We start from the raw sequence: 24,999 nt of genomic DNA, 5'->3' as shown, positions 1-24,999 counted from the left end.
TCACCTGCTCCACCATCCCACCATGGTCCCGCTCTTGCTCACGTTGAGGCCCATCTGGGCAGTAGCCCCTCCACTACTGCCAGCTGCCATGTTCCATGTTTCTCCCTAGTGGTCAGCGCACAGCATAGCGAGCAGTTGAACTCTTGATCTCCTGGTCAAACCACCGCCAGCGGGGACAGTTTGCATATTAGGCTTTTATTATGTAGGATTTGAGGTTTATGGGTAATCTTCCCCTAGGGATGATTTTGTTTGCTTCTTCCATATGCCTCTGGATAGTAGCAAACCAGAATAGATGTAATCCAATTCGAGGGACTGGAATTTGGGGGACTGTTTAAGGACTTATATCAGGGCTACATTCTGAGCTGCTTTAATCATACTCCTAGAGTGTAGTTCTTATGTTGCCAAATGAAAGCACAGGGTCACAATGGGGCCGCCATACTTGACAGGCCAAATTTCTGCCTGCCTGGCCTTGAACATCATCAAAATCCCTGCTTCATGCCCTTTTACCTCTGTTGGGTTGGGAAATGCCCCTGGAGGAAAAGTGGCCCCAGTTTCCATAGTCACCAATTTACCCTGGATTGCTGAGTACTTCTTCATAATCATGGCAGCTCCCCTGCCTTTGGGCTCATGCTTGCTTGCTTTGGGTTTTTTGTTGTGTTAAAAGGTCTGAGTTACCTAATTCTCCATTACATTAAAGAATTAGATGTTCTCCACATAAAATATTTATTGAATTCTAGTTTCTGCTCTGAAGTTTATTAGGTGTTTTAACCTTCAATAATTTATTTATATTACAAGAGCCTGTTCTCTCATATATAAAGAAAGAGAAGGATTTGAGCAGAGTTGCATGGGACCAGGCAGTTCAGTTTCTACCTGATTAGCACAATTTACTCTAAATCACTGAGTAGATTTTAGCATAAGAGCCCAAAGAGAAGGATTACAGAATGCAGTGACTTGCTTTTCTTGTTTTTCCTATAGCTAAGAGAACCTTGAATGTTGTAGAAGCCAGTACTGTATTTTAAGAAAAAAAAGGAAGGAAAGCTTGTCAACAGATTTGCTAAAATCTTTTTCTTTCATGGAGTCACTGACTATCATCATGGATGTCAATATTTTCAGTCCAAGAACCCCATTAGTCCTGTCTCTTCTGGGATCAGATAGAAAGAAGAGGACTGAGAACAGTCAGGCTAGCAGAATCTTAGGAAACCTTATTAGCCAGCCCACCAGCTTTGTGGGAGCAAGAAAATGCAGCATTTCAATCCCCATTCCAAGGAGTGCATTTGACTAAGGTTTATAATGATCACAGAGCCCCTCCCCATCCAGCATTGCATAAAGCCATCCCATTGCTATCACAGTCTGGACTAGATGATGGAAATCAGGAGCCCTTACAGAAAACACACAAGAAGCTGGTAACAGTGTGATCTTTGTATTCCTTCTAGCTTAACAGTCTCTCCTACTACACTTCCTTTTTTGTGGTTTCCTGGCATCTTTTAAGATAAGACACTTCTTAACTCCTCATGATCCCACACAAACTACCAACCAGGTGGAATGGAAAAATAAGCTCTTTACTAGTTTGAAGTCAGAGGGCCTATAATAGAATACTAATCCTGTAGAACAAAGGGTCAGAAACACTGGCCAAGGCAAATTTATCTTCATAATCCAACCCTTAATTGGGCTGCTCTCCTTTATTTCAATTGAATGTCTGTTTTTAAGCCTCCCTTCAACAATGAATGTCTCTCTATCATAGCTTCCAGAAGTCTATCTGTGAAATAAATTACAATGTTATAATTTTTCTCATGGCTATCAAGAGAGTACAGCAGTTTCTTAGTTTACTACACTGTCAAGCATCTACATATCTGCTTGGTGCATTCAAAAGCAATCACTGAATTTATCAATATAAAGAAAGGAAAATAGACACCTATGCCAAAGTTAATGCGTGTAAACAGCCAACAGAGCTGACATTACAAAGGAAGTTAGAGATTTGATTGGGATGGTAGATTTGTTGCGGAAGATATATGAAGACTATCACCATTGAAAGGGCCAGTGGTAAAGCTGTGACCTTGGCCTTGGATTTCCATTCTCTACGGGGAAGAAAGTCTGCCTAAGAACAGGATGTTAGTTGAGGGATTGTGTCGAATGAAAAAAATGAATGGATGGTCGGCCACAAAATTTTCCACTGGCATAAGCGAGCAACCCACGCAAATTGCAGCTGTGGCAGCCGCTGCCTCTGAGCCCTCCTCATTTACTTCCACAAAAGACTTGTGGACAATTTTTGATACAAAAAGATCTCTGGCTCTTGACATGCCAGACAGATCAGCCCTGGTAGTAAAGAGCTCCTCTATACCCAGGCTGGCCAGGTGAGAGTTGAGGTTGTAGCTCTCTTCCAGCTTGAACCTGGGCAGGTGGACTTTGACTTCAGTGGAACGCAGATTCTTAGGTTTGGTCCACTCATGCAGTTTTTCCAAGGTCAATTGATCTTCGATCTGAAATGAGAATGGGCAAAAGAAGAGGTGAGAACTACTTCACATAAGCAAGGTAATAAACAGTATTTACATGAATGGACTCATGTTATCAGTTGCTAATTAGCTTCTTTCATGTTTTGTACCAAAATAGATGCCATTTTGAGGATTTCATTTCTTTTCAGCAATTGGTGGTAATAGAACAGACCTGTGTTCCAAGCCATCAAGGGCCCAAGTAACAGGAACTTTGGACATCAGATGCTTCAACTACCCATCCATCCACCCACCCACCCATCCATCAACCCAGGCTTTCCTAAACCCCTACCACACTGGATTACTGTGATAGGCCAGGATGGCTGTTATTCCTTTAACTGGTTGATTGGTGCAAGGTAAAATTCAAATATTTTATTCTATTTCTTCTATTCTGAACCCTACTGATCACTGTGGTTTTCTGTGAACTCACTGTGCTGAAGTAATCTCTAATAGATTTAGCTTGTGGGTAAAAAAAGAAAAGGGACTAGTTCCTCATCTAAAATTGGGAGAGGGTTAATAATAGTACCTACCTTATAGCATTGTTGTGAGCATTAAATGATTTAATGTGACACAGTAAGTGCCACAAGAATGTCAGCTATTATCATTAGCATATTACTACTACTATTGGACTAGAATGGACCCATCATTCCACTTGTTCTACTGATGCTGATTATGTCTTTTATGAGGCTGGAGAATTTCTCTTTATAATCAGAGAAGAGACAAATATGAAAATACAATTAAAAGAAGGAACATACTGATTTTAATGCAGACTTTATACATGCAAATAATTAATATTGGACCTCTTCCTGATAACAGTTTGGTTAGGGAGAGGGTAGAGAAAAACCACGCAGCAGGGTAGAGACACTAAAGAAAACCATAATCTTCACAGATTTGCCTAGTCCTAGCCTGACAAGAAATGTCTTTGCCTTTAACTGAAATAAAATAGAAACATCATACAAAGTTCATATGAGAAAATAGGCTTAGCTTTCATATGGGTCTTCTCTGCCATGTAGCTCTTAGAAATTTAATTCACAATCTATATGAATTGTGATGAGAATGACCAGTGTAATAATAGGATCTCATAGTATAAGGTGAAGCTATGTAATATAAATGTTTAGGGATTTTTAATTTTAATATATTTGTTTCAATAAAATAATTCTAATTTTACTGCACTTTCCTCTAAAGTTCATTTAAGAAAATTTCTGTGAGCTGCCACTGACATGTTAAATTTATTTATTTTTTCAGCTTTAGAAATTGTTTATTTCAAACACAATTTTCACTTTAAATGCAAAATAGCTGATAAAACAATAAAACATTGAAATACATATTATACTGACGCTTTGCCCCATATACAGACATCAGCCTTTGGTATTTGCTCTTAGGTAATTAGGTAAAAAAATAAAAACTTAAAACTATTATTTTCATCTCCAAAAGAAAAGTTGAGGTATTTAACAGTTGTGTGATCGCCATCCAAAAATGGTTTCCCTATTAATTAACAGCCTTGCTACATGCTGTTCCAATCCGTTCCTTCTAAAGCAGATCTTGGTTCGAGCATATGTTCATACAACTGAGAATGTTCCTTAATAATCATTAAGGTTGCAAAACAATATTGAATGCCAGCCATAATTGAAAATAAAATAAAATAAAAATTAGCAAATTAACAAAAATCATGAAGGTTGCCATAGAAACACACCTGCGCCAGCACCAGACCACAGAGCGCATATGATGCTGGCAGGACCTCTAGGGGACGCTCAGGAGCGTCTGGTGCAGGACTGGAGACAGGCGGCCTTCCAGTCGCAGCCCCGCTGTCCACATGGGAAAACTGGGTTCCATGCTCATGGTCTGAAAGACCGAACAGTTGCCCCTGCTTCTCCAAATTAAGGTAAGTTTCTCACCAACTCCACCTGGAGCTGGATGCCAGCTTCCTCCCCAGCAGAGTCAACCTTAGAGGGGGCAATACAGCTCGGCACCAAGCAGCAGGGCAAGAGGTTCCTGGGCATTCTGCAGAAGACCCACACCCCACGGTCCCTCCCGGCCTGCTCCACGGGGCTCTGTTCGCCACCAGGTGGACTGCCGCCCCAGTCCCAGCAGCAGACTCCACACCTAATGAAGGTGTTTCCTGCCACCACCCTCTCTCCCCAGGAGAGCAGGGAAATCAACACAGAGTGAGCCCAGAGCCTGGCAGAAAACCAGCGGGGGCCTGGGCCCCATCCGAGCAAAGAGCTCTCTGAGTTACCAATGGCTTCACAGGCACAGCCAAGGCCGCCCCCTTGACATCTGAACAAACAGTTTCCTAATGCTACACGAATTAATGACCACTTTAGTTAAGATCTTGAACCAGCATATTTGTAACTTTTCCAACCCAGAAGGATAAGTTGTCATGTGTACTCTCCACTGTCAGCATGCCGACCTCTCACAGCTGGCTGGGGCAGCTTGCTGCGGGCACTGGGAGAGGAGACCTTTGCTGAGGATAAAAGGCAGCGCGTGAGCTGCAGAAACACAGGTGAGAATGACCCGGGGGCTGAAAACACAGGGTCACGGACCATAGATCCGAGGACAGAGAAAGCGTAGGGTGTACACCTGTGTCCACTGAGCAAAGCCCACAACCCAGAGAAGACAAACACTTTTCCTTCATGTACACTAGCTTATAAAAATGTAAAGAAAAAAAAAACAAAACACCCTCTTCAATTAAAAAAAAAAAAAGCAGTGCCATTACAATAATAATGAAAGTAATAACAATTTGGAGATCAAAGCTGCCTCGCTCTCAATCATCAGGGGCTATCTGATTTCACATCTCCCACTAGCAGGGCTCCTCCTGGCTCTGGTAACAGAGGTTGTGGTTAAAACCTTTATAAAGCGTTAAAGAACCAGGGGCAGAATCACCCTTTCTCAGGCAGTCTCGTTTTTGTTTTGTTTTTTTAAATATTTCCCTTTAACAGCATTTTTGCCGTTCTCAAAGAAACTTTATAGAAACACACACAGACACACACACACACACTGCCTGCCTTCCGTCACACTTAAGAGAGTTGCCTAAGGCAGCAATGGGGTCTGACACTTGAGTCAAAGCCAGCAATGAAAAGCGCCACTTGCCCAACATAGTAACAGTTTGAAACCAGCAAACAGCAAATAAAAGGCGGTCATGTTCACCCTTTGCCACCTGCCCGGTGCTGGCGGGTGTTTTTCTGAAAGGCCAGACTCCTAGAAAAGGTTGTGGTCTGGTAAATTTTTGGTCCACAGTTACCCAACGGATTTTAATCACAGCCTCCTTCCGGGACACCCCATGATGCTGGAGGGTACTAGTCTGGGGAACCCCGCTCATCACTGAATTTTCAAAGCCCGGACAGAAAAGTGAGCTGAAGTGGGTTAGTCTCAGAGTCACGGCTAGACATTTAGCTGAACTGAATCAAATTCAAGGAACTAAAGAAGAGGAAGGCACCGGTTGAGGGCGGGCAGCAGTGAATTCCCCTGCCCCCGGGTAACCAGGGCTCCTGGCTGTCGGGGGTGGGGGTTTGCAACTGACCTTGCTTGGCAGCCCTGGGAGGCCCCTTCCCAACACCAACCCGGAAGCCGGTCCTTCCCAACCTCGGGGGCGGGAGGAGGGAGAAAGGGAGGAGTCACAGCTGCTCTTCCCTTAAATTAGAGAAGCAGCAGGCAATTTCTTTCACTTTTAAGACAAAAACAAAATTTAGAATGAAACCAGAGTCTCTTCTCTAAGAGGGGAAAATCATTTCTTTTTTCTCCTCCTCTTTCTCATTTGACTCAGTTTTGTGCCAAACACAGTGAGGGCTTCTGGCCGAGTTGTTTACCTACAGATGCTCGGCTAGCACGGGGCCTTGCGTGCTCTCAGGGAGAACCTCAGCGCTCTGTAAAGACCAAGTTAACATACATTCTTGCCGGTTCTTATGTCTTTTCACATACGTTCTCTCCTCGGTACTCAGGCTCAGGTGAAAACACAATAAACAGTTTGAGTCCAACAGTTTGGTCTCCCTGGCACCCCGCCCACCCCATGGCGGGAGCCCTCCCCCAATGCTGTTCTCCTTTCAGGGGCGGGGGGGCACGGAGGAAGGAGAATAGAGGTTTCCAGAGGCTGCGTCTCACCCAGCACCGTTACTGTGAGTGGAGACCTTGTCGCCACGCCCCTACTCCCTCTGTTTCTCTCCCCCTCAAGTCCTGGGATCCAGAGAGGGAAACTGAGTCAGTGCAGTGGCTTCTGGGTTCAGCAGGTGCTTAAGGTTAACATTCACACTGAGCAACATGCTAATGAGGAGCTCATTGCAATTCCACTTCAAACCACCTGGTCCTGAGATGCTACTCACGCTCCCCTCAGCTGTATCCAGCTTGGGGAGGAGAGGCAAGACAGTCGAGAGCTCCCCCAGCCTGGGCGACTGAAGAAACGCCGGCCTCAGGCCTAGGAAACTGAATTGCAAAGGCTCTTGGGCTTCAAGAGTTTGAGCTAGAAGGTGAAACTGTGCCGTGGGCCAGGAGATAGGTGACTCGGGTTGGGGGGGTGTCTTTGGCTGGAAATCCATCCCACCTCCTGAGGGTGCGGCATGTGGTGCCAGGTCAGGTGAGCAGGGGGCCGGCAGCTTGTCCACACGAAGCCCAGGGTCCGAGGCCTCTGCAGATGCCCGGCTCTGCCCGCCCGAGTGTCCAGTGGACTCGACAGTGCTCCCTGCATGGGGCCCACGTTCACTGTAACCCCTGCAGGCAGGGCTGTGGGAAAGAGGGGTTCAAAAACTCAACCACCTCTTCCTTCTGATCAGGCCAGCACACCTGTGTTCACCCAGAACCTTCTGTGAGGCCCCTCTGTGACAGCACAGCCAGAGGCCCCACGCACCTGAGATGATCTGAAACGACGGTGAGAAGCCGCGTGTGCTTTGCCATCCACACATTTCAGCGGGTCTGACACCCCAGCCCGCCAGGCGCCAGCCCGCCAGGCGCCAGCCCGCCGGCTACTGGGGGAAGAAGGAATCTCTGTTGCTGATGTCATACGGGCTCTGTGAGCCGCTGGCATGGGGTTGGCTGTGCCTCCAGGTGTTATCCGACCCCAGGCTGCTGGGGGACACTGGCGGGGAGATGTGGGGGACCAGCACTGGGGTGGGCTTCGGCCTCTCGGGGACCAGCTGTCCCAAGGAATACGGTGGGTGCCTGCTGGTCCTGCCTTCTTTCAGGGCCTGCAGCTGCCACGTCTCCCTGAACCTCAGGACAAGGCCAATGCAGAGGAGCGTTCCGAAGGCCAGGCTTCCGGCCACCAGGAGTGTGTACAGTGGAACTGGAGACTTGCACTGGGAAGCTTGTCGTATTTGCGGCATAGTTTGAGGAGATGCTGTCCTTGTCTTTCTTGGTAGTAGGTGCCTTCGTGGAGGACACCTCCACCGTGGGCGGAGTTAAAAAGCTCATGGGTTCTGTCCAGGGGGTGCCCAGAACCTCCTGGCTCCACTCGCTCCACAGGCCGTGCCCAAATCCTCCCGGGGCGCAGCTGCACCACGCACCTCCTGCCACTCCAGGCATCACGGATGGTGCAGTGATACTGGAGCTCCTGGACCATCCGTGCTGTGAATGCCTTGGACCGTGCGGCCCGGTATCGGAGCTCAAACTGCAGCCTGTAGAAACGGGAATTCCAGGAGGGCGGGTCTTGCCAGGCGACAGTGAGCCAGCGGGGGTTTCGGTCCACGGCGGTGACCGTGATGTTGACGGGTGGGTCGGGTCGCAGGATTCCGTGACCCTCAAATGTGTGGGGTCTGCTGGACTTGCTGCCAGCACTGCTGGCCACGCACAGGGACACGCTGTAGAAAGCGTTGCCTCCCTCGGGGACTGCCCGCTGGCAGGAGAACTTCTGGGACTCCCCGCCGGACCGTGCTGGGACTTCCTCACCAACAACACGGCCCTGGTGCTCCGGGACCGGGGCTCTGCGGGCTCCCCTCACAGACGGCGTTGCTGGCGGGGCTCTTCCGGAAGCAGGAGAGCTGAGGCGCTTCGGGAGGACCCGCCACCAGCCTGCGCACGGTTCCAACCCGGAGGCCGTCCTGGTAGCCTGAACAGTTCCCGGAGCCGCTGAGCTGCAGGGATCTCAGGAGCAGCCTCCTTCCCAAACCAGCCCATCAGTCGTGGCTCGAGCCCGTCACCTGATTCCTGAGCACCCAGTGGACCGTGGCATTGCCCCCGGTTTCCCGCCTGGACAGGTCAGGGTAACGTTGGCGCCGGGCCTGCTGGTCAGCACATCGCTCTCCAGCTTCAGCACTGACAGCGCCACGGGGCCGCCGCAGCCCCCGGCACGGCCAGCTGGGCGGTGAGCAGCGCGCAGCGGACGGCCAGCATCTGACATGTTAAATTTAACATAGGTCCTTAGATGTCCCCCACCACAACTGTTCACTGACAGTCGCTGAAAAGTTCATCTTAGGGCTTCAGAGTAGCAAACACTGATGGGCTACAACCACACAACATACACACAGGCAGCCCCGCTGGGTCAGACGGAAACATGAAGCATGAGCGTGGGAGCCGTTACCTTCTTCAGACCCGTGGCCTCGTCCTCGATGTCATCTGGCAGCAGGATGACCATGCTGAGCTCCCCGCCCTGGTAAGGCAGCTCCAGCACCCGGCACTTAAGGTCCTCGATGTAGCCAAGTGGGAATGTGCTCTTCTGATACATCATTTTCACTGTTTTTGTGTCTTTCTGAACAGTCGAAAAAACCAAGTCATTCACATTATTATCTGCATTTTCTTAGAGAAAAGAGCAATTTTGTAATCACATCATCTCACCTTATTCAATCTGAAAGGTGTATCGGTTGTGGCCTTTTGACTGAATTTCTTCTGCCAGTTTCCTTTGAAATAGATGGCATTAACTAGCACAAGTTTGGTCATATTATCAACCACGCCTGCAGCCAACAATTCTGGAATTTTCCCTAAAGAAATAAAGTAAGTTTTTTTAAAAAACATTCACATATCAGTATTCCAATTTTGAATTGTATTGTAATGCAATACAAATTTATACCTTTTATTTAATTCCCATTAATGTATTAAGTTAGGAACACCCTACCAGTGTGTTTCAACTGTAAGTAAACCAACTAAAGGGTTTAAAAGCTAAAAGCAGGACAATCTTCTCTGCATTATATGAGAAACAATGAGCCTTCTTTGTGAATGGCCATTCTGTGGCAGGCATAAACAATATTTCTTAATGAAAATGATTTTTAAGTAAGTCATTTCTTCAAAGCCTCCAGGTGGAAGCTGCTCTCACAGACAGTATTTTAACAGATATCCAAAGGTGAGGACAGTTAGTCCTCGGAAACACCAGTTCCCCTGTGACCACAGCATGGCCATGACGAACGCCTTGGATGGGAGACAGGTGTTGGGTAAGTGCCCGGCCTCAGACCTTGATGAGGTTAGAGAGAGATGTGGTGGAGAAACAGCTGAGATGGAGCCACCCCGACAGCTTAGATAAGACATTTGCCAAAATACTATGGTCACAGGAGTTTGTGTCACAAGTATGAGAATACCAGAGGCCCCAGGTATGAAAATCGTGCGAGGGGCTTGGCCCCTGCTGCTGTGGCTGCCTCAGCCCCCACTGCCACAGCTTCGCCCGGAAGGTCTCCAGAAGGTTGTCTCCTCTAATTAGCATATTATGCTTTTATTGTTACAGACTTAGAGGCCGGTGCACCAAATTCGGTCCCTCGTTCTGACCTGCGCCATCTTGAAGTCCAAGAGCCCTCAAGGGATGTCCGACTGCCGGCTTAGGGACCCCCAACTTTCCATGGGGAGTGGGCCTAAGCCGTCAGTCAGACATCCCTATCGCTGCTTTGGAGGCAGGAGAAGCTCCCACTACCGCCGCTGCACTCACCAACTGTGAGCCCAGCTTCTGGCTGAGTGGGTGCTCCCCCTGTGGGAGCTCAATGACCACCAAGGGGCAGCTCCTGCTTTGAGTGGAATTGGGCCAAAGCTGGCTCTCCGACATCCTCCAAGGGGTCCCGGATTGTGAGAGGGCATAGGCCAAGAGGATGGACCCCACCGATGCACACTCGGGGCCGGGGAGGGATGCAGGAGGTTGGCCACTCAGGAAGGGACTGGGGGAGACTGCCAGGGCATATCTTGCCTGTCTCCCTCAGTCCCAACCACTTGGAGCGTCTGCCCCCTGGTGATCAGTGCACATCATAGTGAGCAGTTGAGTGGCCGTAGCATATCATTAGCATATTACACTTTGATTGGTTGAATAGACAACCGACTGGATGACCAGGAACTTCGCATATTAGGCTTTTATTATATAGGATTCTTTTCCATAATCTGGCCAGGATGGATTTTTCTCAAAGCTTTATCCTTTTTATCCTACATTCAATGTTAGTTTTAATTTTTAAATGTGGTTTTGTGAATTTATGGGGAAAATATTTAGCTGCTTCAGTGAAAGCATTGAAGTTCCCACTTTGAGGAATTTCCACATTTAAAAGCTGTCTGGCTCTGGGCAGTGGCAGAGGTTAGCCCCAGCGAGAGGGTGAGGGCAGAGGAAAAGGGCAGGGAATCATCTGCAGGCTGGGGAAGTGGAAGGAGGAAAAGAACGGCCAGTGTGTCCTGAATGACTACATTCGGCCCACTCTCTTACCTTCAGTCTGCCCTTTGACCCACGCGTTTATCACCTTTCTTGCATCTTCAGAGGCTCGCTGAAAATCTACACTGGCCAGTTCAGCTCCATACATTTTCTGGGTTGAAGCTAAGAACTCCTGTTTAAAATTAAAAAAAAATAAAAAAGAGGTCAAACAAACAAAATCACGGATAATTCCAATTACATACAGAACTGGTTTTATAAAATCCTTAAAAGCAATAAAAATTGTCCTAAAAGACATAAATTTCCTGTAACAAAAAAAAATTCTAACCCTTATACTTTTTGCATTATGGTAAAAAACACATAACATTAAATTTACCACCTTAATCATTTTAAGGGTACAGTTCAGTAGTTTTTGTGTTGCATAAAATTTACCAATTCTTTTCTAACCTTTGGCTAACATTTTCAGAAATAAGTATACACTGACTGTTCTGGGGAGTGCATTATGGAATTCACTCTTGCTTTAGTAAAACAGCCAGGGTCAATCTGTTCCTGTGAAGACTATCAAATGAAATCGAATCTCTAATGGGGACACTGCCATATGTGTAAATTCTGTATTGCTTTCTGAATGTTTATAAAAATAAAAACTGACGTCTGTGACTTGATTGTGCTGGAAAATGTCTGCACTGTTTGGTGAGTTTTAGATGTGAAAGTAAAGTACTCACAGGGAGGAACTCATAGGTTTTCTCTCCATATAACCTGTTAGCAAGTTTCAGAATATAGGGAGCCCCGCGCTTGTTGATATCAGCATTCAGACTCTGGAAACTGGAATGAATCTCCTTAACCGCATCGAAGTGAAGAGTCTAAAATAGAGAAAACATTCTTTCTGCAGCCATTTATTTTGAAACGGATTCCTTGACATTTGCTCCTATCAAATTAAATTAATGCTTATATTACTAGTTATCAATAATATCAGCTTTATTAATACTTTATTAATATCAGCCCAATACTTTATTAAAATTTCATTGGAGAACGAAAGAATAGAGAATCTAAAATGTATAGCTTTGTGCGACATAATTACATCATAAGCTCTTTTTATATCACTTCTTTTTATAATAATAGTCCCATGAATGTAAGTGGTTAATAGGCTAAATATTTACCTGTGTCTGCTTTTTCTCCAAAGAAAACAATAACTGGTATATTCATATATAAGTTCTGTATCAAAGAGAGTTTTACTGAAAGTTCTCAGAAATAAACAGTAAAATTGAGAATCATCCCCTATGTGGGAGCACAAAGGTATTACAGAATTGAGGGGATTTTTAAACTACACTATCAGCATCAGTAACTTAAAAATAACATCTATAAACTTAATATTCACCAAAAGTTTAATTTTCATGTTACAAATAAAGAATCTCTATGGTTTTATGAGTCCTGGGCTGGTTCCTTATTTTACACACAAAGAATAAATCTACACAATGTACAAAGCCCAGTTACTCACCAAGATAGGGAATGTTTGCACAATTGCTGTGATAGATCTGCTTTAATGGAAAACCAGGGGAACCCTTAAAACTATTTTTCCTGAGGTACTACAGTGCCTGGATAAACCTCAAAATAGAAGCTGACATTAACCTGCAAGAAGCAACTAACCATTATTACTGGGGGTAAAATAAAAAGTGGGTTTTGGAAAATATAAAAATGCTTTCATGTCTGCAGTGGTAACGACCATTGGTTTTTCAGAAAATGCGGAAATAAAAGATTTGGAGCTGGAACAGATGGATAAACTTGAATCCAAGGCTGGACCTTCCCCAGTTGCTGGCACCTTGTACTCTTTCCCCTACTTCAAGGAGAGCGGGAGGTCCCGGCTCAGAATTCAACAAAGACCACACAGCACAGTGGTGCGGCCCACACCCAGGAAGGCCAGGTGGAAGGCCAGGCGTCACTGCTTCTTCTCGCTGTGACAGGGACCTGCCTTACCACCCAGGGCTTGGCCCAGTCCCTGCAGCGGCCATACCTCACTTCTTTCCTCTCCTTCGGACCCTCCTACCCACACAGGCACCTGTGCCAGGCACCGGGCTAGGCCTCAGCAGTATATAATCCCACGGTGGCCTGTTCCCTCAAAAAGGCAACACCGCCAACCTCTCCACTTGGTGCATTCCCTGTGTGACTTTGTGCTGAAAGGTAACATTGCACAGCAGGCCTTTATTAATGAGTAGCGGGTTGCATGCAAAGCAGAAACTGAAAAATCTGAATGGAGAGGAGATGCCTTCAAAGATTTGCCCACTGCAACAGAAGCAGCCCACACCGGGGCTTTCACAGCTTTCTTCACTGCTGTATCCTCAGCCAAACAAAAAACAGGGCCTGGCACATGAATGTGCTCAGTAAGGACTCAATCATGAGTGAAAGCCTGCATGTAAATGAACTGTTCTTGGGGCTTTTCTGGAAGTCCGGCCTCGTCGTGTGTCGCTGTGGAACACACAGTACAGTGTTTAAAACACCTGTAAGAGCTCAAAGGCACGCCTTCTCAGCAGGGACTCACAGGGAACCCAGGCTCCTTTTGTTAGTTCCTGCTGACCTTGGACATCTGTGCCGCGGTCGTGCCTCTGGCCCCCAGGAAGACCATGGCCAGCGCCGAGGAAATGCTTATGGGGGAGATGAAGATGTTCCCGGAGGGGTTGTTGTCCTTCAGGGTGCGGAAGAGGTCCACTGCGAACCGGGTGTTGGCCAAGCTCAGCTGCTCCATGGTGAGGCTACGACACAGGACAGAGGCCTAGCACACAGCAAATTAGGCAACGACAGGTCTGCACGTCTTCCCCGCCCTGAAACACCGGACACTTGTACTTCCTTTTCTTTTTCCAGGAGGGCAAGAGCACTGTCTCATGAGCTCACAGGGGGGAACCGGACCAGGATCCATCAGAGACCCGGGACAGGACCCAGGGACCCTGGAGGGCTCTGACTTGCAGACTCAGCAGCCAGGACTGGGCCTTTCCTGCTCAGCAGGGGAGCTCACCCATATCCCACCCTTTACCCGAAATGATAATTTTCTACTAGAAAATCATAGCTACCCACTCCACATTAAAGCAAATTTCAGCAAAGTGATCAATTTTCCTCATTTTCAAGATTCAGTTGCGAATGTTTAGAGAGGTGAAGTGTCCCAAGTCTCAAGGCTGGTATAGGAAGTGAGAGATTGGAAACCCAGCACAGGCCTTAGGGTCGGGGTGCAGCCCACCAGGAGCAGGGGACAAGCATCCCCTCTGACACCCTCAGGTGCTGGTGACTGGCCTTCCTCCTCAGCCCAGAAGCCTGCTTACCAATCCTGACTTGTCTCACAGCTTGTTTCCACAGAGATGGGCAAGGAAGGATAGTTGTGCTGGCTGCTTCCCTGTAAGAAATACATTCAGGTATGACTGTTGTTATTGGAAAGTAACCTCTAGGATCACATTGGCCTCCCCTCCCTCCCTCCCTCCCTCCCTCTCTCCCTCCCTGGCTCCCTCCCTCCCAGCAATGAAAAGCTGTGCCTCCAGGGCTGCCTAAAAACTGTCACAAACTGCTCAGGGAAGCAGGGAGTTGAGAAAGAAATAAAAATATAATCTCAGGCTTGGCTCTGGCTTCCAGCCACAAGGCAGCGTCCAGTCCATTGCAGGTCAGCTGGCCCTCCAGCCCCAGATTAGGGGGTTGGGTGGGGGATGTTTTAGGTGTCCTCTCCAGCTCAGATGAGCAGTGCAGGCAGCAAGACCAGTGAAAGGGCAGGGGCTGCGGGTACCCAGCCCACCAAAGGCCAGGGCTGAGCCAGGAGTTAGCAGCTGGCAGATCCCAGCACAGGGCAGCCCCCACTGGCTCAGTCTCACTTTCCTAATGGGCCTGATGCCTCACCTGTTGCTGGCTAGTGCCTGGGAGGGGCTCAGGAGCTGAAGATGCCTGCAGTGCAAGCACAGCCCTTAAATAATCCCGGAAGTGGGTGCTGAGTGGGAGGGGCTCGGGATCTGACAATGCCCACGTGTCATGCTTTTCCTGAAATGAGTCAGCTCTGGGCCTGCGGGGAAGAGGGGACGGCGCTGGGGGGTGGGGTGCCGGGGTGGAGAGGCAGAAGGAGCAGGGTGGGGCAGCAGGGTGAGCACAGCAGCAGTCTGGGCACTGCCAGTAGAAGGCTAGATGAGGGTGGATTACTCAGGAGATGAGCACCTTTTTGAGTCTAGGGAACTCAGATCTCTGGCAAGGACCTGATGGCCTGGTTCTTGCCTAAGTGTGAATCACTGAGAGGACATAATGTATCACCTCTTAGAGGGCAAACTAGCCCCTCTGAATCTCATCTGTATACTCCAAATTGGTTGTTTTTCTGTGCTTTTGTTTTTGTTTTGTGAGGTGGGGAGGGACCTCCAGTATAAGATAAAACAGTCCTGTCAGCTGATGGTTATCAGTGCCAGTTCAGTGCCACCAGGAATCCCCAATTTAGGGTGCAGTGAAGAAGGAAACTTTATTCAGTGCAAACAGTTCAATTGTGATGCAGCTCAGTTACTAGTATGAAGCAGCAGGTGGCAAGGTGGCCCTCTCTGGCTAGCAAGCTCTGCTCTGCTCTGCTCTGCTCTGCTCCACCTGCTCCATTCCATCTCCCTCTTCCTGTTTCTCCAGGAATTAATCTTGAGTGGAAAGAGAAAGTGTGCTCCCAGAGCCAGAAAGAAGCTGGCTCAAATAGAGAGAAGTCTCCACCCCTGGTCTCTGATTGGTCCATCCTCATGCAAGACAAGACTCCAAGTCCTCAAAGTTTGATTGTCCAAAAAGCACTCTCCTGATTGGTCAGAATGGAGCTGCTCTGATTGGTTAGAGAAAATGCTGATAAGGATATAAGTGCACATTTCCAAATGAATGGGGAAAGCCTCAGTCTTAAAGATTGAAATATATTCTAGGGACTCCTTTCTAAGGGCTGGCCCAGATGCAGGAGCACAGTGCAGGCAGGCAGTTCAGTGCAGTCTTCTCCTTGAAGTGCCCTCCTGGTGACCCTCCTCCTCCCGTAGAAATGGCTGCAAGGGTCTGACTTATCAATTTGAGTCGATTTAGCCAAAAAGAGTCCTTCTTGGCAGGTACCTGCTTTCTCAGGGTCCCCAGTTCCAACCAACAGCCTTGGTGTCACTGTCTTTAGAAACCAACATGGATGTGGCCCCAGTGTTCTCCTCACAGTGATGGCCACACCACTATTTCTGTGGCCGTTTGTTTGTTTCCCACTTTAAATGTCTGGGAATGGACTTCACCAAAATTCATCGTGGTTGAGGGTCTGAAATATTTCTGCATTCATGAAACTTGTCCCCTGTTTTCTTACAAATTTCAACATGAAATGGCAACAAAGAAAATGTCCTATTGTGTGTGTGTGTGTGTGTGTGTGTGTGTGTGTGTGTTAGTATGGACAATGTAGTGTGAAAGGGATGGTAGATTTTTGTTTGTTTTTTACTCTGAGAACTTGTTTATCATGAGAAGGGTGAAGGAAGGTCCATTAATGAGGGATAAAAATACTCTCTATAGAATTTCTTTTAAGCAGGAAGAGTTCAATAGTGAAGATTTTAGACTGATTTACAGCTTATTAAATAAAGAAACCAACACTCACTGAAAGCCCTTGTTGCTAAATTCTAGTGGTTTGATCAAACCTGTGAGCTCTCCGCCATTTCTCACAGAACCAGAGCTCCACTCACCGGCTTCTACAAAGAGGTCAGTGTGGGAAAGTCAAGACAGAGAGGCTGCACTGAGAAGCTGTTAAATTAAAACCTGAGACACGTTAATTGAAGAAAAAAGTTTTCTGAATTTTATTTTTTCTCCTGGGTTGTTGTATTTGGTTAAATAGAAAACAAAGCCATTTCTGAAGTCAACATGTACTGTATATAAGGTTCAGATGTAATGCCCAGTGTTCAGAATCCCCAAAAACCCCCCAGGAAGGAGCCAAGACCCGCTGTAACTGCAAGAGAACCTTTATTCGTGCTAGCACGAGCTCTCATCTCCAGCGCTCACCGGGGAAAAAGAGAACCTCTCTCGCCAGAACAAAGGCTTTAAAGGGGGTCTCAAGCAGTGGGCAGGGAGAGTGTTTATGACCACCATGATTGGTCAGGGGTAGGGTGAGGGGTCCAGTTACACAGGGGCACACTGGGCAGCTTGCCTAAAGTGGACTGAGTCCACCTCTCTACATTCCTATTGGTAGGTACATGCAACTGATACATTCTTGCAGTCTACAGGGAGGGGCAGCACGGTAATTTGGCTCTATCATTCCCCCTTTGTCATGAGACTTACAGACCCAATCATGGGTCAGTTGGCACCCCATCTCTTCTTCCGTTGGTAGAGGCTTATACCGAGTGTGTAGCACCATCATCTGCACGACCCCTACTCGTTCCTTGATGAACTGAACTAATCTATTGATGATGTAGGGTCCGACGGTCAGCAGCAGGAGTAGGATTATAAGGGGCCCAACTAGGGCAGAGAGGAGGGTGGTTAACCAGGGGGACCAGTTGAATAGAGATTCATACCAGGACTGTGATCTCTCCCTTTCTAACCTGCGCTTCTGCAATCCTTCTCTCAGGAGGGCCATAGACTCTCTTACGACCCCGGAGTGGTCGACATAGAAGCAACATTCCTCTCCCAAAGCCGCACAAAGGCCCCCTTGCTGCATGAACAATAAGTCTAATCCCCTCCTATTTTGTAGTACCACCTCCGATAGGGAAGTGAGTGACTCCTGTAGATGAGAGATTGATTTCTCGATTCTTTCTATATCTAAATCTATGGCCGCCCTCAGAATCCCATAATTCTTATCCTGGATGACGAGTGATGATATCCCAGTTCCTGCTCCTGCCAACCCGAGCCCCAAGAGCACAGCCATAGTCAGGGCGGTAATAGGCTCTCTCTTGCTTCTGGGATTGGCAGAGCCAAACCTGTTAAGTATCTCGTCCCCCGTATGATATATGAGTCTGGGGATCAACTGGACGAGTGTGCAAAAGCCTTCCCTCGGGGAGTTGAGGACTCTTGTGTGGATGCAGGGGGCGAGGCCACTGGAACAGGCCCACCAGGTATTCTCAGGGGGAAGTAGATACACTGTCTTATTGGGAACAGTAAGGACCTCATTACAGAGATGCGACTGTTCTGGGGGCACGTGGCCTATACAAGTGCCCTGTCCTGTTACTGTCTGGAGGGTTAGCCTTGCAGCAGACTGCTGCCACCTACAGGAGCTGGAATTAATGGCTGTAGTGTATTTGCCGCTAAGAGCAATGCCTTCATAGTATGGTGGCTGGATATCTAGACAGAGCCAACAGGACTCAGTCAGGTCAGGCCTCGAAGCATTCAGAACATGGAATGCTCCGACAACCGTGTTCCACAAGGGGTCTGCATCAGGCGGAAGCCTGCGGGCCGGGGTAGGGGATGCAGGCGATGTCCTGATAGGGACTGGGGATGTAGAGGGCTGTGAAGCTGGAGTCCGGGTGCTCTTGGGCACGGACACTCGGGGGGTGGCGGGCTGGAGGGCCACTACTCGGTTGGGTCCCACCCCTGCACGGGTTTTCTGGGTAAGGGGTGTCGCCTGTACTCGGAGGGTAAACAGCGTCCCCGGGTCTCTCATCTCATGGTAAAGTCTGATTCCCCAAGTTTTTCCAGCGTCCCATCCTGTTGCCTTTTTCCCCTGTTTTGTGAAGGACATTCGCACGGGGTTACAGAGATACCTCCCAAATCCCACAGGGCAAGGCGGCGCCTCCGACCTTGTCACGGTTATCAGGTCGTCAGTTTTCGGGGGAGCCCACCAGATGTGCCCAGTCGAGACACACGACCAAGAGGCGCAGAAGTAGCTCCCCATTCCCCCGCATGAGTCCTGGGTGTGTCCTCGTGAGTGCCTGGGGCAAACATAGAAATAGAATGTTCTGAGGTCCCTGGACCCCGAGAGGTTTGGCCCATCGAAATTCCCAATAGGCTTTCCAGTTGTTATGTCAGGAAAGAAGATAAGAAGGTCTATATAGAGGTCCAGGAACCAAGTGTCTCTGGGGTGGATTTGAGAAGTCTGGTTAACTACTGTCCCCGAGCTGGTGTCTATGATCTGCCAGGTGATGTTGAAGGGGGTGTGGGGACTCCCGGTGGTGGGAGTGGCCGCGAGCAGGGTTACCAACATCAGGCAGGTTGAGAACGCCTCAGCTTGAGCTTGAGCGGGTTGCATTGGTCTCGACTAACGCTCCACTGGGCGATGAAGTCTTCACGGATCGCCGAGGGGTCTGCTGGCCGAACGTGGGTGTGATGGACCCAGGTGGCAACGCCGTCCACTTTGAGAGCGGTGGGGGTCGTCAGCACCACGACGTAAGGACCCTTCCAATGTGGCTCAAGGGTCTCCCGGCGGTGTCTCTTGACGTATACCCAGTCCCCCGGCTTATGCTGGTGAGGAGTCGGGGTTGGGCCAGTCTCGTAGATAGCGCGGAGGCGCGGCCAAATGTCCTCGTGTGCCTTCTGGAGCCCTCTCAAGGAAAGAAACAGTTCTTGACTTTCAAATTCTGCAAGAGAGTCAGCTTTAAGGTTGGGGATAATAGGGGGTGGCCGGCCGAACATGATCTCATAAGGGGTAAAACCCAGGGTGTAGGGGGAGTTCCTAACCCGGTAAAGGGCATATGGAAGGAGAGCCACCCAGTCCCCGCCAGTCTCCATGGTCAGTTTGGTAAGGGTCTCTGTTAGAGTTCTATTCATCCTCTCTACCTGCCCTGAGCTTTGGGGCCTATAAGCACAATGCAATTTCCAATTTGCCCCAATGGCCTTGGCCACTGCCTGCGTTACCTGCGAGATAAAGGCTGGTCCATTGTCCGACCCTATCTCAGCGGGAAAACCGTACCTGGGCAAGATGTCTTCCAGCAGCTTCTTGGCCACCGTCTGAGCTGTTTCATGCTTAGTTGGGTATGCTTCTACCCATCCGGAGAAGGTATCTACAAATACTAATAAATATTTATAGCCATACTTTCCTGGTTTAACCTCAGTGAAGTCGACCTCCCATTGTGCTCCAGGCTTGGTTCCTCTGAGCCGGGCTCCTTTTTCACTCGGCCCGGTTCTTGCATTTGTGAGTTGACAGGTCTTGCAGGCAGATACAACCTGCTTTATTTTGGTGTCCTGTTGGTGAATCTTGATTCCGGCATGTCGGATTAAGTCCTTTAATTTGCGTGCCCCCAGGTGAGTGAACCGGTGCATGTGCTTTATCATGGACACTCCAAGCTGGTCCGGCAGTATGAGCTCCCCTTGCGGTGTATACCACCACCCCTTCTCCTCTTTTGCTTGGGGAAGCTTCCTAATGCGCTGTAACTCCCCCAGGGAATATCCTGGCTGAACTGGCAAAACTGGGTCCCCTGGGTCTGGGAGCTGTAGGGCCATGGTGGGGATCGGAGAAAGGGCTACTGCCTTGGCCGCCTGGTCAGCCCTGCGGTTTCCTCTTGCCACTGGGTCATCAGCCTTCTGGTGCCCTTGACAGTATATGATGGCCAACTTGGCAGGGAGCCATAAGGCCGAGAGCAAGTCAAGTATCTCCTGTTTATTTTTTATAGTCCGCCCCTCTGCTGTCAGCAACCCTCTCTCTTGGTAGATTGTCCCATGAACATGAGCGGTGGCGAACGCATAACGGCTGTCTGTGTAGATGTTGAGCCGCCTGCCAACTCCCAGTGTCAGGGCCTTGGTGAGGGCCACAGGCTCTGCTCTCTGGGCTGACGTCCCGGAGGGCAGGGCCTCTGCCCATACAGTATCCGTTTTAGTGACTACAGCTGCACCCGCATACCTGCTTCCGTCCCGTACGAAATTGCTTCCGTCCGTGAACCAGGTAACGTCTGCATCTGGAAGGGGCTGGTCGGTCAGGTCCTTCCGGATCCCATGCACTTGTTCCAGGATTCCTGCACAGTCATGTAGGGGAGCATCTAGGTCGGGGTCGGGCAGCAAGGTGGCAGGATTGAGAGCCGCACTGGGAAGAAACCGTACTCTGGGAGGGTTGAGAAGGAGACTCTGGTAGTGTGTTATACGTGCGTTGCTCATCCATCTGTCAGGAGGCTGCCTCAGGACTCCCTCAATGGCATGTGGGGTGGTGATCCAGACTTCCTGCCCCAGAGTCAGCTTGTCAGCGTCTTTGACTAAAAGCGCCGTTGCTGCAATAATCCGTAGGCACGGTGGCCATCCGGCAGCTACAGGGTCTAACTTTTTGGATAAATAAGCCACTGGGCGGCTCCAGGGGCCTAGGGTTTGAGTCAGGACCCCTTTCGCTATTCCTTTGTGTTCATCTACGAAGAGGTGGAATGGCTTCGTGATATCTGGCAGGCCCAGGGCCGGAGCACTTAGGAGGGCTTTCTTTAACTGCTCAAAGGCTGTCTTTTCTCTCTCAGTCCATTCAAATGCCTTTCCCTCCTTGGTTGCCTCATATAGGGGCCTGGCTATCTCCGCGAAACCCAGTATCCAGAGGCGGCAGTAGCCAGCCGACCCTAGGAATTCCCTCACTTCCCTTCGGGAGGTGGGGGTTGGGATTTTCAAAACAGTCTCTTTTCTGGCATCTGACAGCTGCCGCTGTCCACCCTCCAGGATGTATCCCAGGTAACTCACCCTTTCTTTGCATATCTGGGCCTTCTTCGCAGAAGCCCGGTACCCAAGGGCCCCCAAGGAGGCCAGCAGGTCCCTTGTCCCCTGCTTGCAGTCTTCAGCCGTGTCTGCTGCAATCAGGATATCATCCACATACTGAAGGAGAGTGAGGAAGGGGTGTGTTCTCCGGTACTCACCCAGGTCCTCGTTTAGGGCCTCGTCGAAGATGGTGGGCGAGTTCTTGAATCCCTGAGGCAACCGGGTCCACGTCAGTTGCCCACTGTAGCCCTCTTCCGGGTCATGCCACTCAAAGGCGAACAGGGGTTGACTGCGGGGTGCCAGCGTCAAACTGAAAAAGGCATCCTTCAAATCTAACACAGTATACCAGACACGGGAGGGCGCCAGAGAGCTTAAGAGAGTGTATGGGTTGGGGACTGTTGGGTGTATGTCCATAACTCTTTTATTTACTTCCCGGAGGTCCTGTACTGGCCGGTAGTCATTCGTGTGAGGCTTCTTGACTGGCAGGAGGGGGGTGTTCCAGGCAGACTGGCAGGGGACCAGCACTCCTAGGCCCCTCAGTCTCCGAACGTGTGGCTGAATTCCCTTCCGGGCCTCCTGGGGCATGGGGTACTGTTTGATTCTTACCGGGCCTTGCCCTGGTTTTAATTCTACCAGGACTGGGGCCCTGTGGGCGGTGAGCCCCACTCCCCCTGTCTCCGCCCAAGCCATGGGGAACTCCTGCAGCCATTCGTCCATGCTGTCCTCTACTGGAGAGGCTTTTTGGTGAAGCCGGTACTCATCTTCCAGCCTCATGGTCAGGACCTGAATAGGGTGGCCCTCGCCATCAGTAACCTGAGGCCCCCCTTGTCTGAAAGTTATCTGGGCTTCGATCTTAGTGAGTAGGTCTCGTCCTAACAGGGGGTAGGGACATTCCGGAATTACCATAAAAGAGTGGGATACCCGTCCCGTCCCTAAATCCACCGTTCTTCGGGTAGTCCATGAATACTGGCTCATACCAGTTGCCCCTTGCACCCAAGACTTCTTATTTGCTAATTTTCCTTGAGGCGTACGGAGGACTGAGTGTTGTGCTCCGGTGTCGACAAGGAAGTCAATGGGGGTCCCCTCCACTCTAAGGGTTACCCTGGGTTCGGGGAGGGGGTCCGAACCCCGACTCCCCTAATCACTCAGTTCATCCAGCTCCAGAACCTTTACTCGATCCGCTCCACCACCCTTTTTGCTGGTCCTCTTCGGGCACTCTTGTTTCCAGTGCCCTATCTCCCTACAGTAAGCACACTGATCTTTCTGCAGCTTCTGCCTCCCGCCCCGGGTGGTCCCCTTACCGTCTTCCTGGCTGCCAGCGAGTCAGCGGAGACGGCGGTTCCGTTCCTCGGGAGAGTCCGCGGTGGTGGCGAGCAGGATCTTAGCTAGGTCTCGGGTTTGTTTGCTGCTAGCTGCCGCCGCACCACGAGCCTGCCTTTCTTCCGGGGGCTCTCTGTTATTGTACACCTTCTCAGCTACCTCCAGCAGGTCCTTTAAACTCTTCTCCCCTAACCTATCTACCTTCTGCAGTTTCCTTCTAATATCTGTGGCTGATTGGTTTACAAAGGCCATGACCACAGCCGCCCTGTTATTGGGAGCTTCTGGATCCATGGGGGTGTAGGTACGGAATGCCTCCATGATCCGCTCCAGAAAGGCAGCCGGGGACTCTTCCCTTTCCTGTTGAACATTCCCTACCTTGGCCAGATTAGTCGGCTTCCTAGCAGCCATGCGGAGACCCCCCATTAGAGTCTGGCGGTAGACCCGGAGCCTCTCCTTACCTTCTGCCGTGTTGAAATCCCATTCAGGCCTAGTCAGGGGAAAGGAAGCATCTATTAGGGCTGCGTTGGTGGTGGGATTTCCATCCACGCCCGGAACTAATTTCCGGGCTTCGTTGAGGATCCTCTCCCTCTCCTCTGTGGTGAATAGGACCTGTAAGAGCTGCTGACAGTCGTCCCATATCGGCTGATGGGTGAAAAGGACAGAGTCTAACAAGTCAATAAGTCCTGCCGGCTTCTCAGAGAACTTAGGATTCTGAGCCTTCCAGTTGTACAGGTCACTAGTGGCGAAGGGCCAATAGTGAAAGGGCTGATTTCCCTCCGCATCTGGGGGCCCTGCCGCTCGTAAAGGCAGAGTCTTCACTGTGGAGTCAGCGGCCGGGATAAGCAATTCCCTCTGAGCCCTTTGTCTAGTGAGGGGCGGGCTCCCCGCAGGAACCGGAGCTCCTCCCCTCTCCGCTGCCGGAACTCCTCCCCTCTCCGCTGCCGGAACTCCTCCCCTCTCTGCTGCCGGAACTCCTCCCCTCTCCGCTGCTGGAACCGCTTCTGCCTCTCGCGGCAGAGGAGGACTGCCCCTTTGTGAGTTCCTAGGGGCTGGTACGGTGGAGGAAAGATTAATTCCTCTTCAGTTCCCCCCTGCAAGACAGGGTAGAGGGGTGCTGAAGGCAGGGTGAGGTCCTTCTTTACCTTCTCCGTTTCCTGTAAGGCAAGTATGGGTTTTGGCTCTGGGGGGTGTGGGGGTAGAAAGGGCTTAAGCCAGGAGGGCGGATCTTCCACGAGGTCCTGCCAAGTAATAATATAAGGAAGTTGATTAGGATGTCCCTTCTTGGGCTGAGAGACAATGTCCCTCACCCGGTGGATGGTGGGGAGGTCGAAGGTCCCCTCCGGCGGCCATCCAACACTAAAAGTCGGCCACTCCCTAGAACAAAAAGTTTGCCACTGGTCCTTCCGGACCTCCACACTGAGGTTGCTAGCTCTTCCCTTAACCTCCTTGAAATGATCAATCATAATGCTTAAAGGAGTGGTTTGAGTCTGTCCCATAGCGTCCGTCAAGAGAGTCCACAAAACAAAACAAAAACAAATCAACACACACAAACAGAGGATCCTTAAGAAAAGCCTTCCAACGCGAGTCCGTTGGAGCAGAACCAAAAGCGTGGACGATGGCCTCACGCTGACTGGCGGGAGCGACCCACCTCGTCCCAGAAACTGGAGGGGGATAAATGTCCCTCCTGAGGGGAATACACGTCCCTCCTGAAAGAGGATCGAGACGTCTCCCGATGCCTCTTGCCCGTGGTCCTCCAGCGCGTCCGCCTAGACCGCTTCGGGCACTGCCAGAAATTCAGATTTGAGCTCACACAAGAGACAAAAGACAAAACAGACACCTACCGTGGCCAGTCAGGTTCTCCGGGTTTGGGGGTCCCTCGGAGGGCTTGGGGATCCCAGACGAGCCCCCAAATGTAATGCCCAGTGTTCAGAATCCCCAAAAACCCCCCAGGAAGGAGCCAAGACCCGCTGTAACTGCAAGAGAACCTTTATTCGTGCTAGCACGAGCTCTCATCTCCAGCGCTCACCGGGGAAAAAGAGAACCTCTCTCGCCAGAACAAAGGCTTTAAAGGGGGTCTCAAGTAGTGGG

The 24,999-nt window shown here is 49.7% G+C and overlaps 2 protein-coding genes and 1 pseudogene across 2 annotated transcripts; all 3 read right to left on the bottom strand.

The window, feature by feature from the left end:
* Positions 1-1,538: 1,538 nt before the first annotated feature.
* On the bottom strand, positions 1,539-14,941 carry LOC129150384 (leukocyte elastase inhibitor-like). Its single transcript, XM_054721566.1, has 8 exons — positions 14,884-14,941; positions 14,322-14,392; positions 13,586-13,760; positions 11,739-11,876; positions 11,074-11,191; positions 9,246-9,388; positions 8,992-9,159; positions 1,539-2,477 (listed from the first exon to the last, which is right to left on the bottom strand). Exons 3-8 carry the CDS (start codon positions 13,751-13,753, stop codon positions 2,076-2,078), a joined length of 1,137 nt encoding a protein of 378 aa, XP_054577541.1. The 5' UTR covers positions 13,754-13,760; positions 14,322-14,392; positions 14,884-14,941; the 3' UTR covers positions 1,539-2,075.
* Positions 7,439-8,804, bottom strand: LOC129150382 (interleukin-6 receptor subunit alpha-like; annotated as a pseudogene).
* A 4,193-nt stretch (positions 14,942-19,134) lies between the features above and the next one.
* On the bottom strand, positions 19,135-24,407 carry LOC103304610 (uncharacterized). The gene is given in 3 exon segments (XM_054721337.1): positions 19,135-20,301; positions 20,392-23,729; positions 23,789-24,407. Coding segments are annotated over 3 exon segments (5,124 nt in total).
* Between the last annotated feature and the right edge of the window lie 592 nt (positions 24,408-24,999).

This window comes from Eptesicus fuscus, chromosome 9, assembly GCF_027574615.1.
Source record: "Eptesicus fuscus isolate TK198812 chromosome 9, DD_ASM_mEF_20220401, whole genome shotgun sequence".
NCBI lineage: Eukaryota > Metazoa > Chordata > Mammalia > Chiroptera > Vespertilionidae > Eptesicus > Eptesicus fuscus.
The sequence above is the reverse complement of the archived record's forward strand: the minus strand, read 5'-3'. Positions and strand labels throughout refer to the sequence as shown.

Excerpts from the sequence above, each read along its gene's own strand:
- LOC129150384 (XM_054721566.1), bottom strand. The coding sequence starts at position 13,753 with ATGGAGCAGCTGAGCTTGGCCAACACCCGGTTCGCAGTGGACCTCTTC. Across the intron at positions 9,389-11,073 it reads GGTCAAAGGGCAGACTGAAG|GGAAAATTCCAGAATTGTTG; the intron begins GTAAGAGAGTGG and ends TTATTTCTTTAG. Across the intron at positions 9,160-9,245 it reads CACCTTTCAGATTGAATAAG|AAAGACACAAAAACAGTGAA; the intron begins GTGAGATGATGT and ends TCGACTGTTCAG.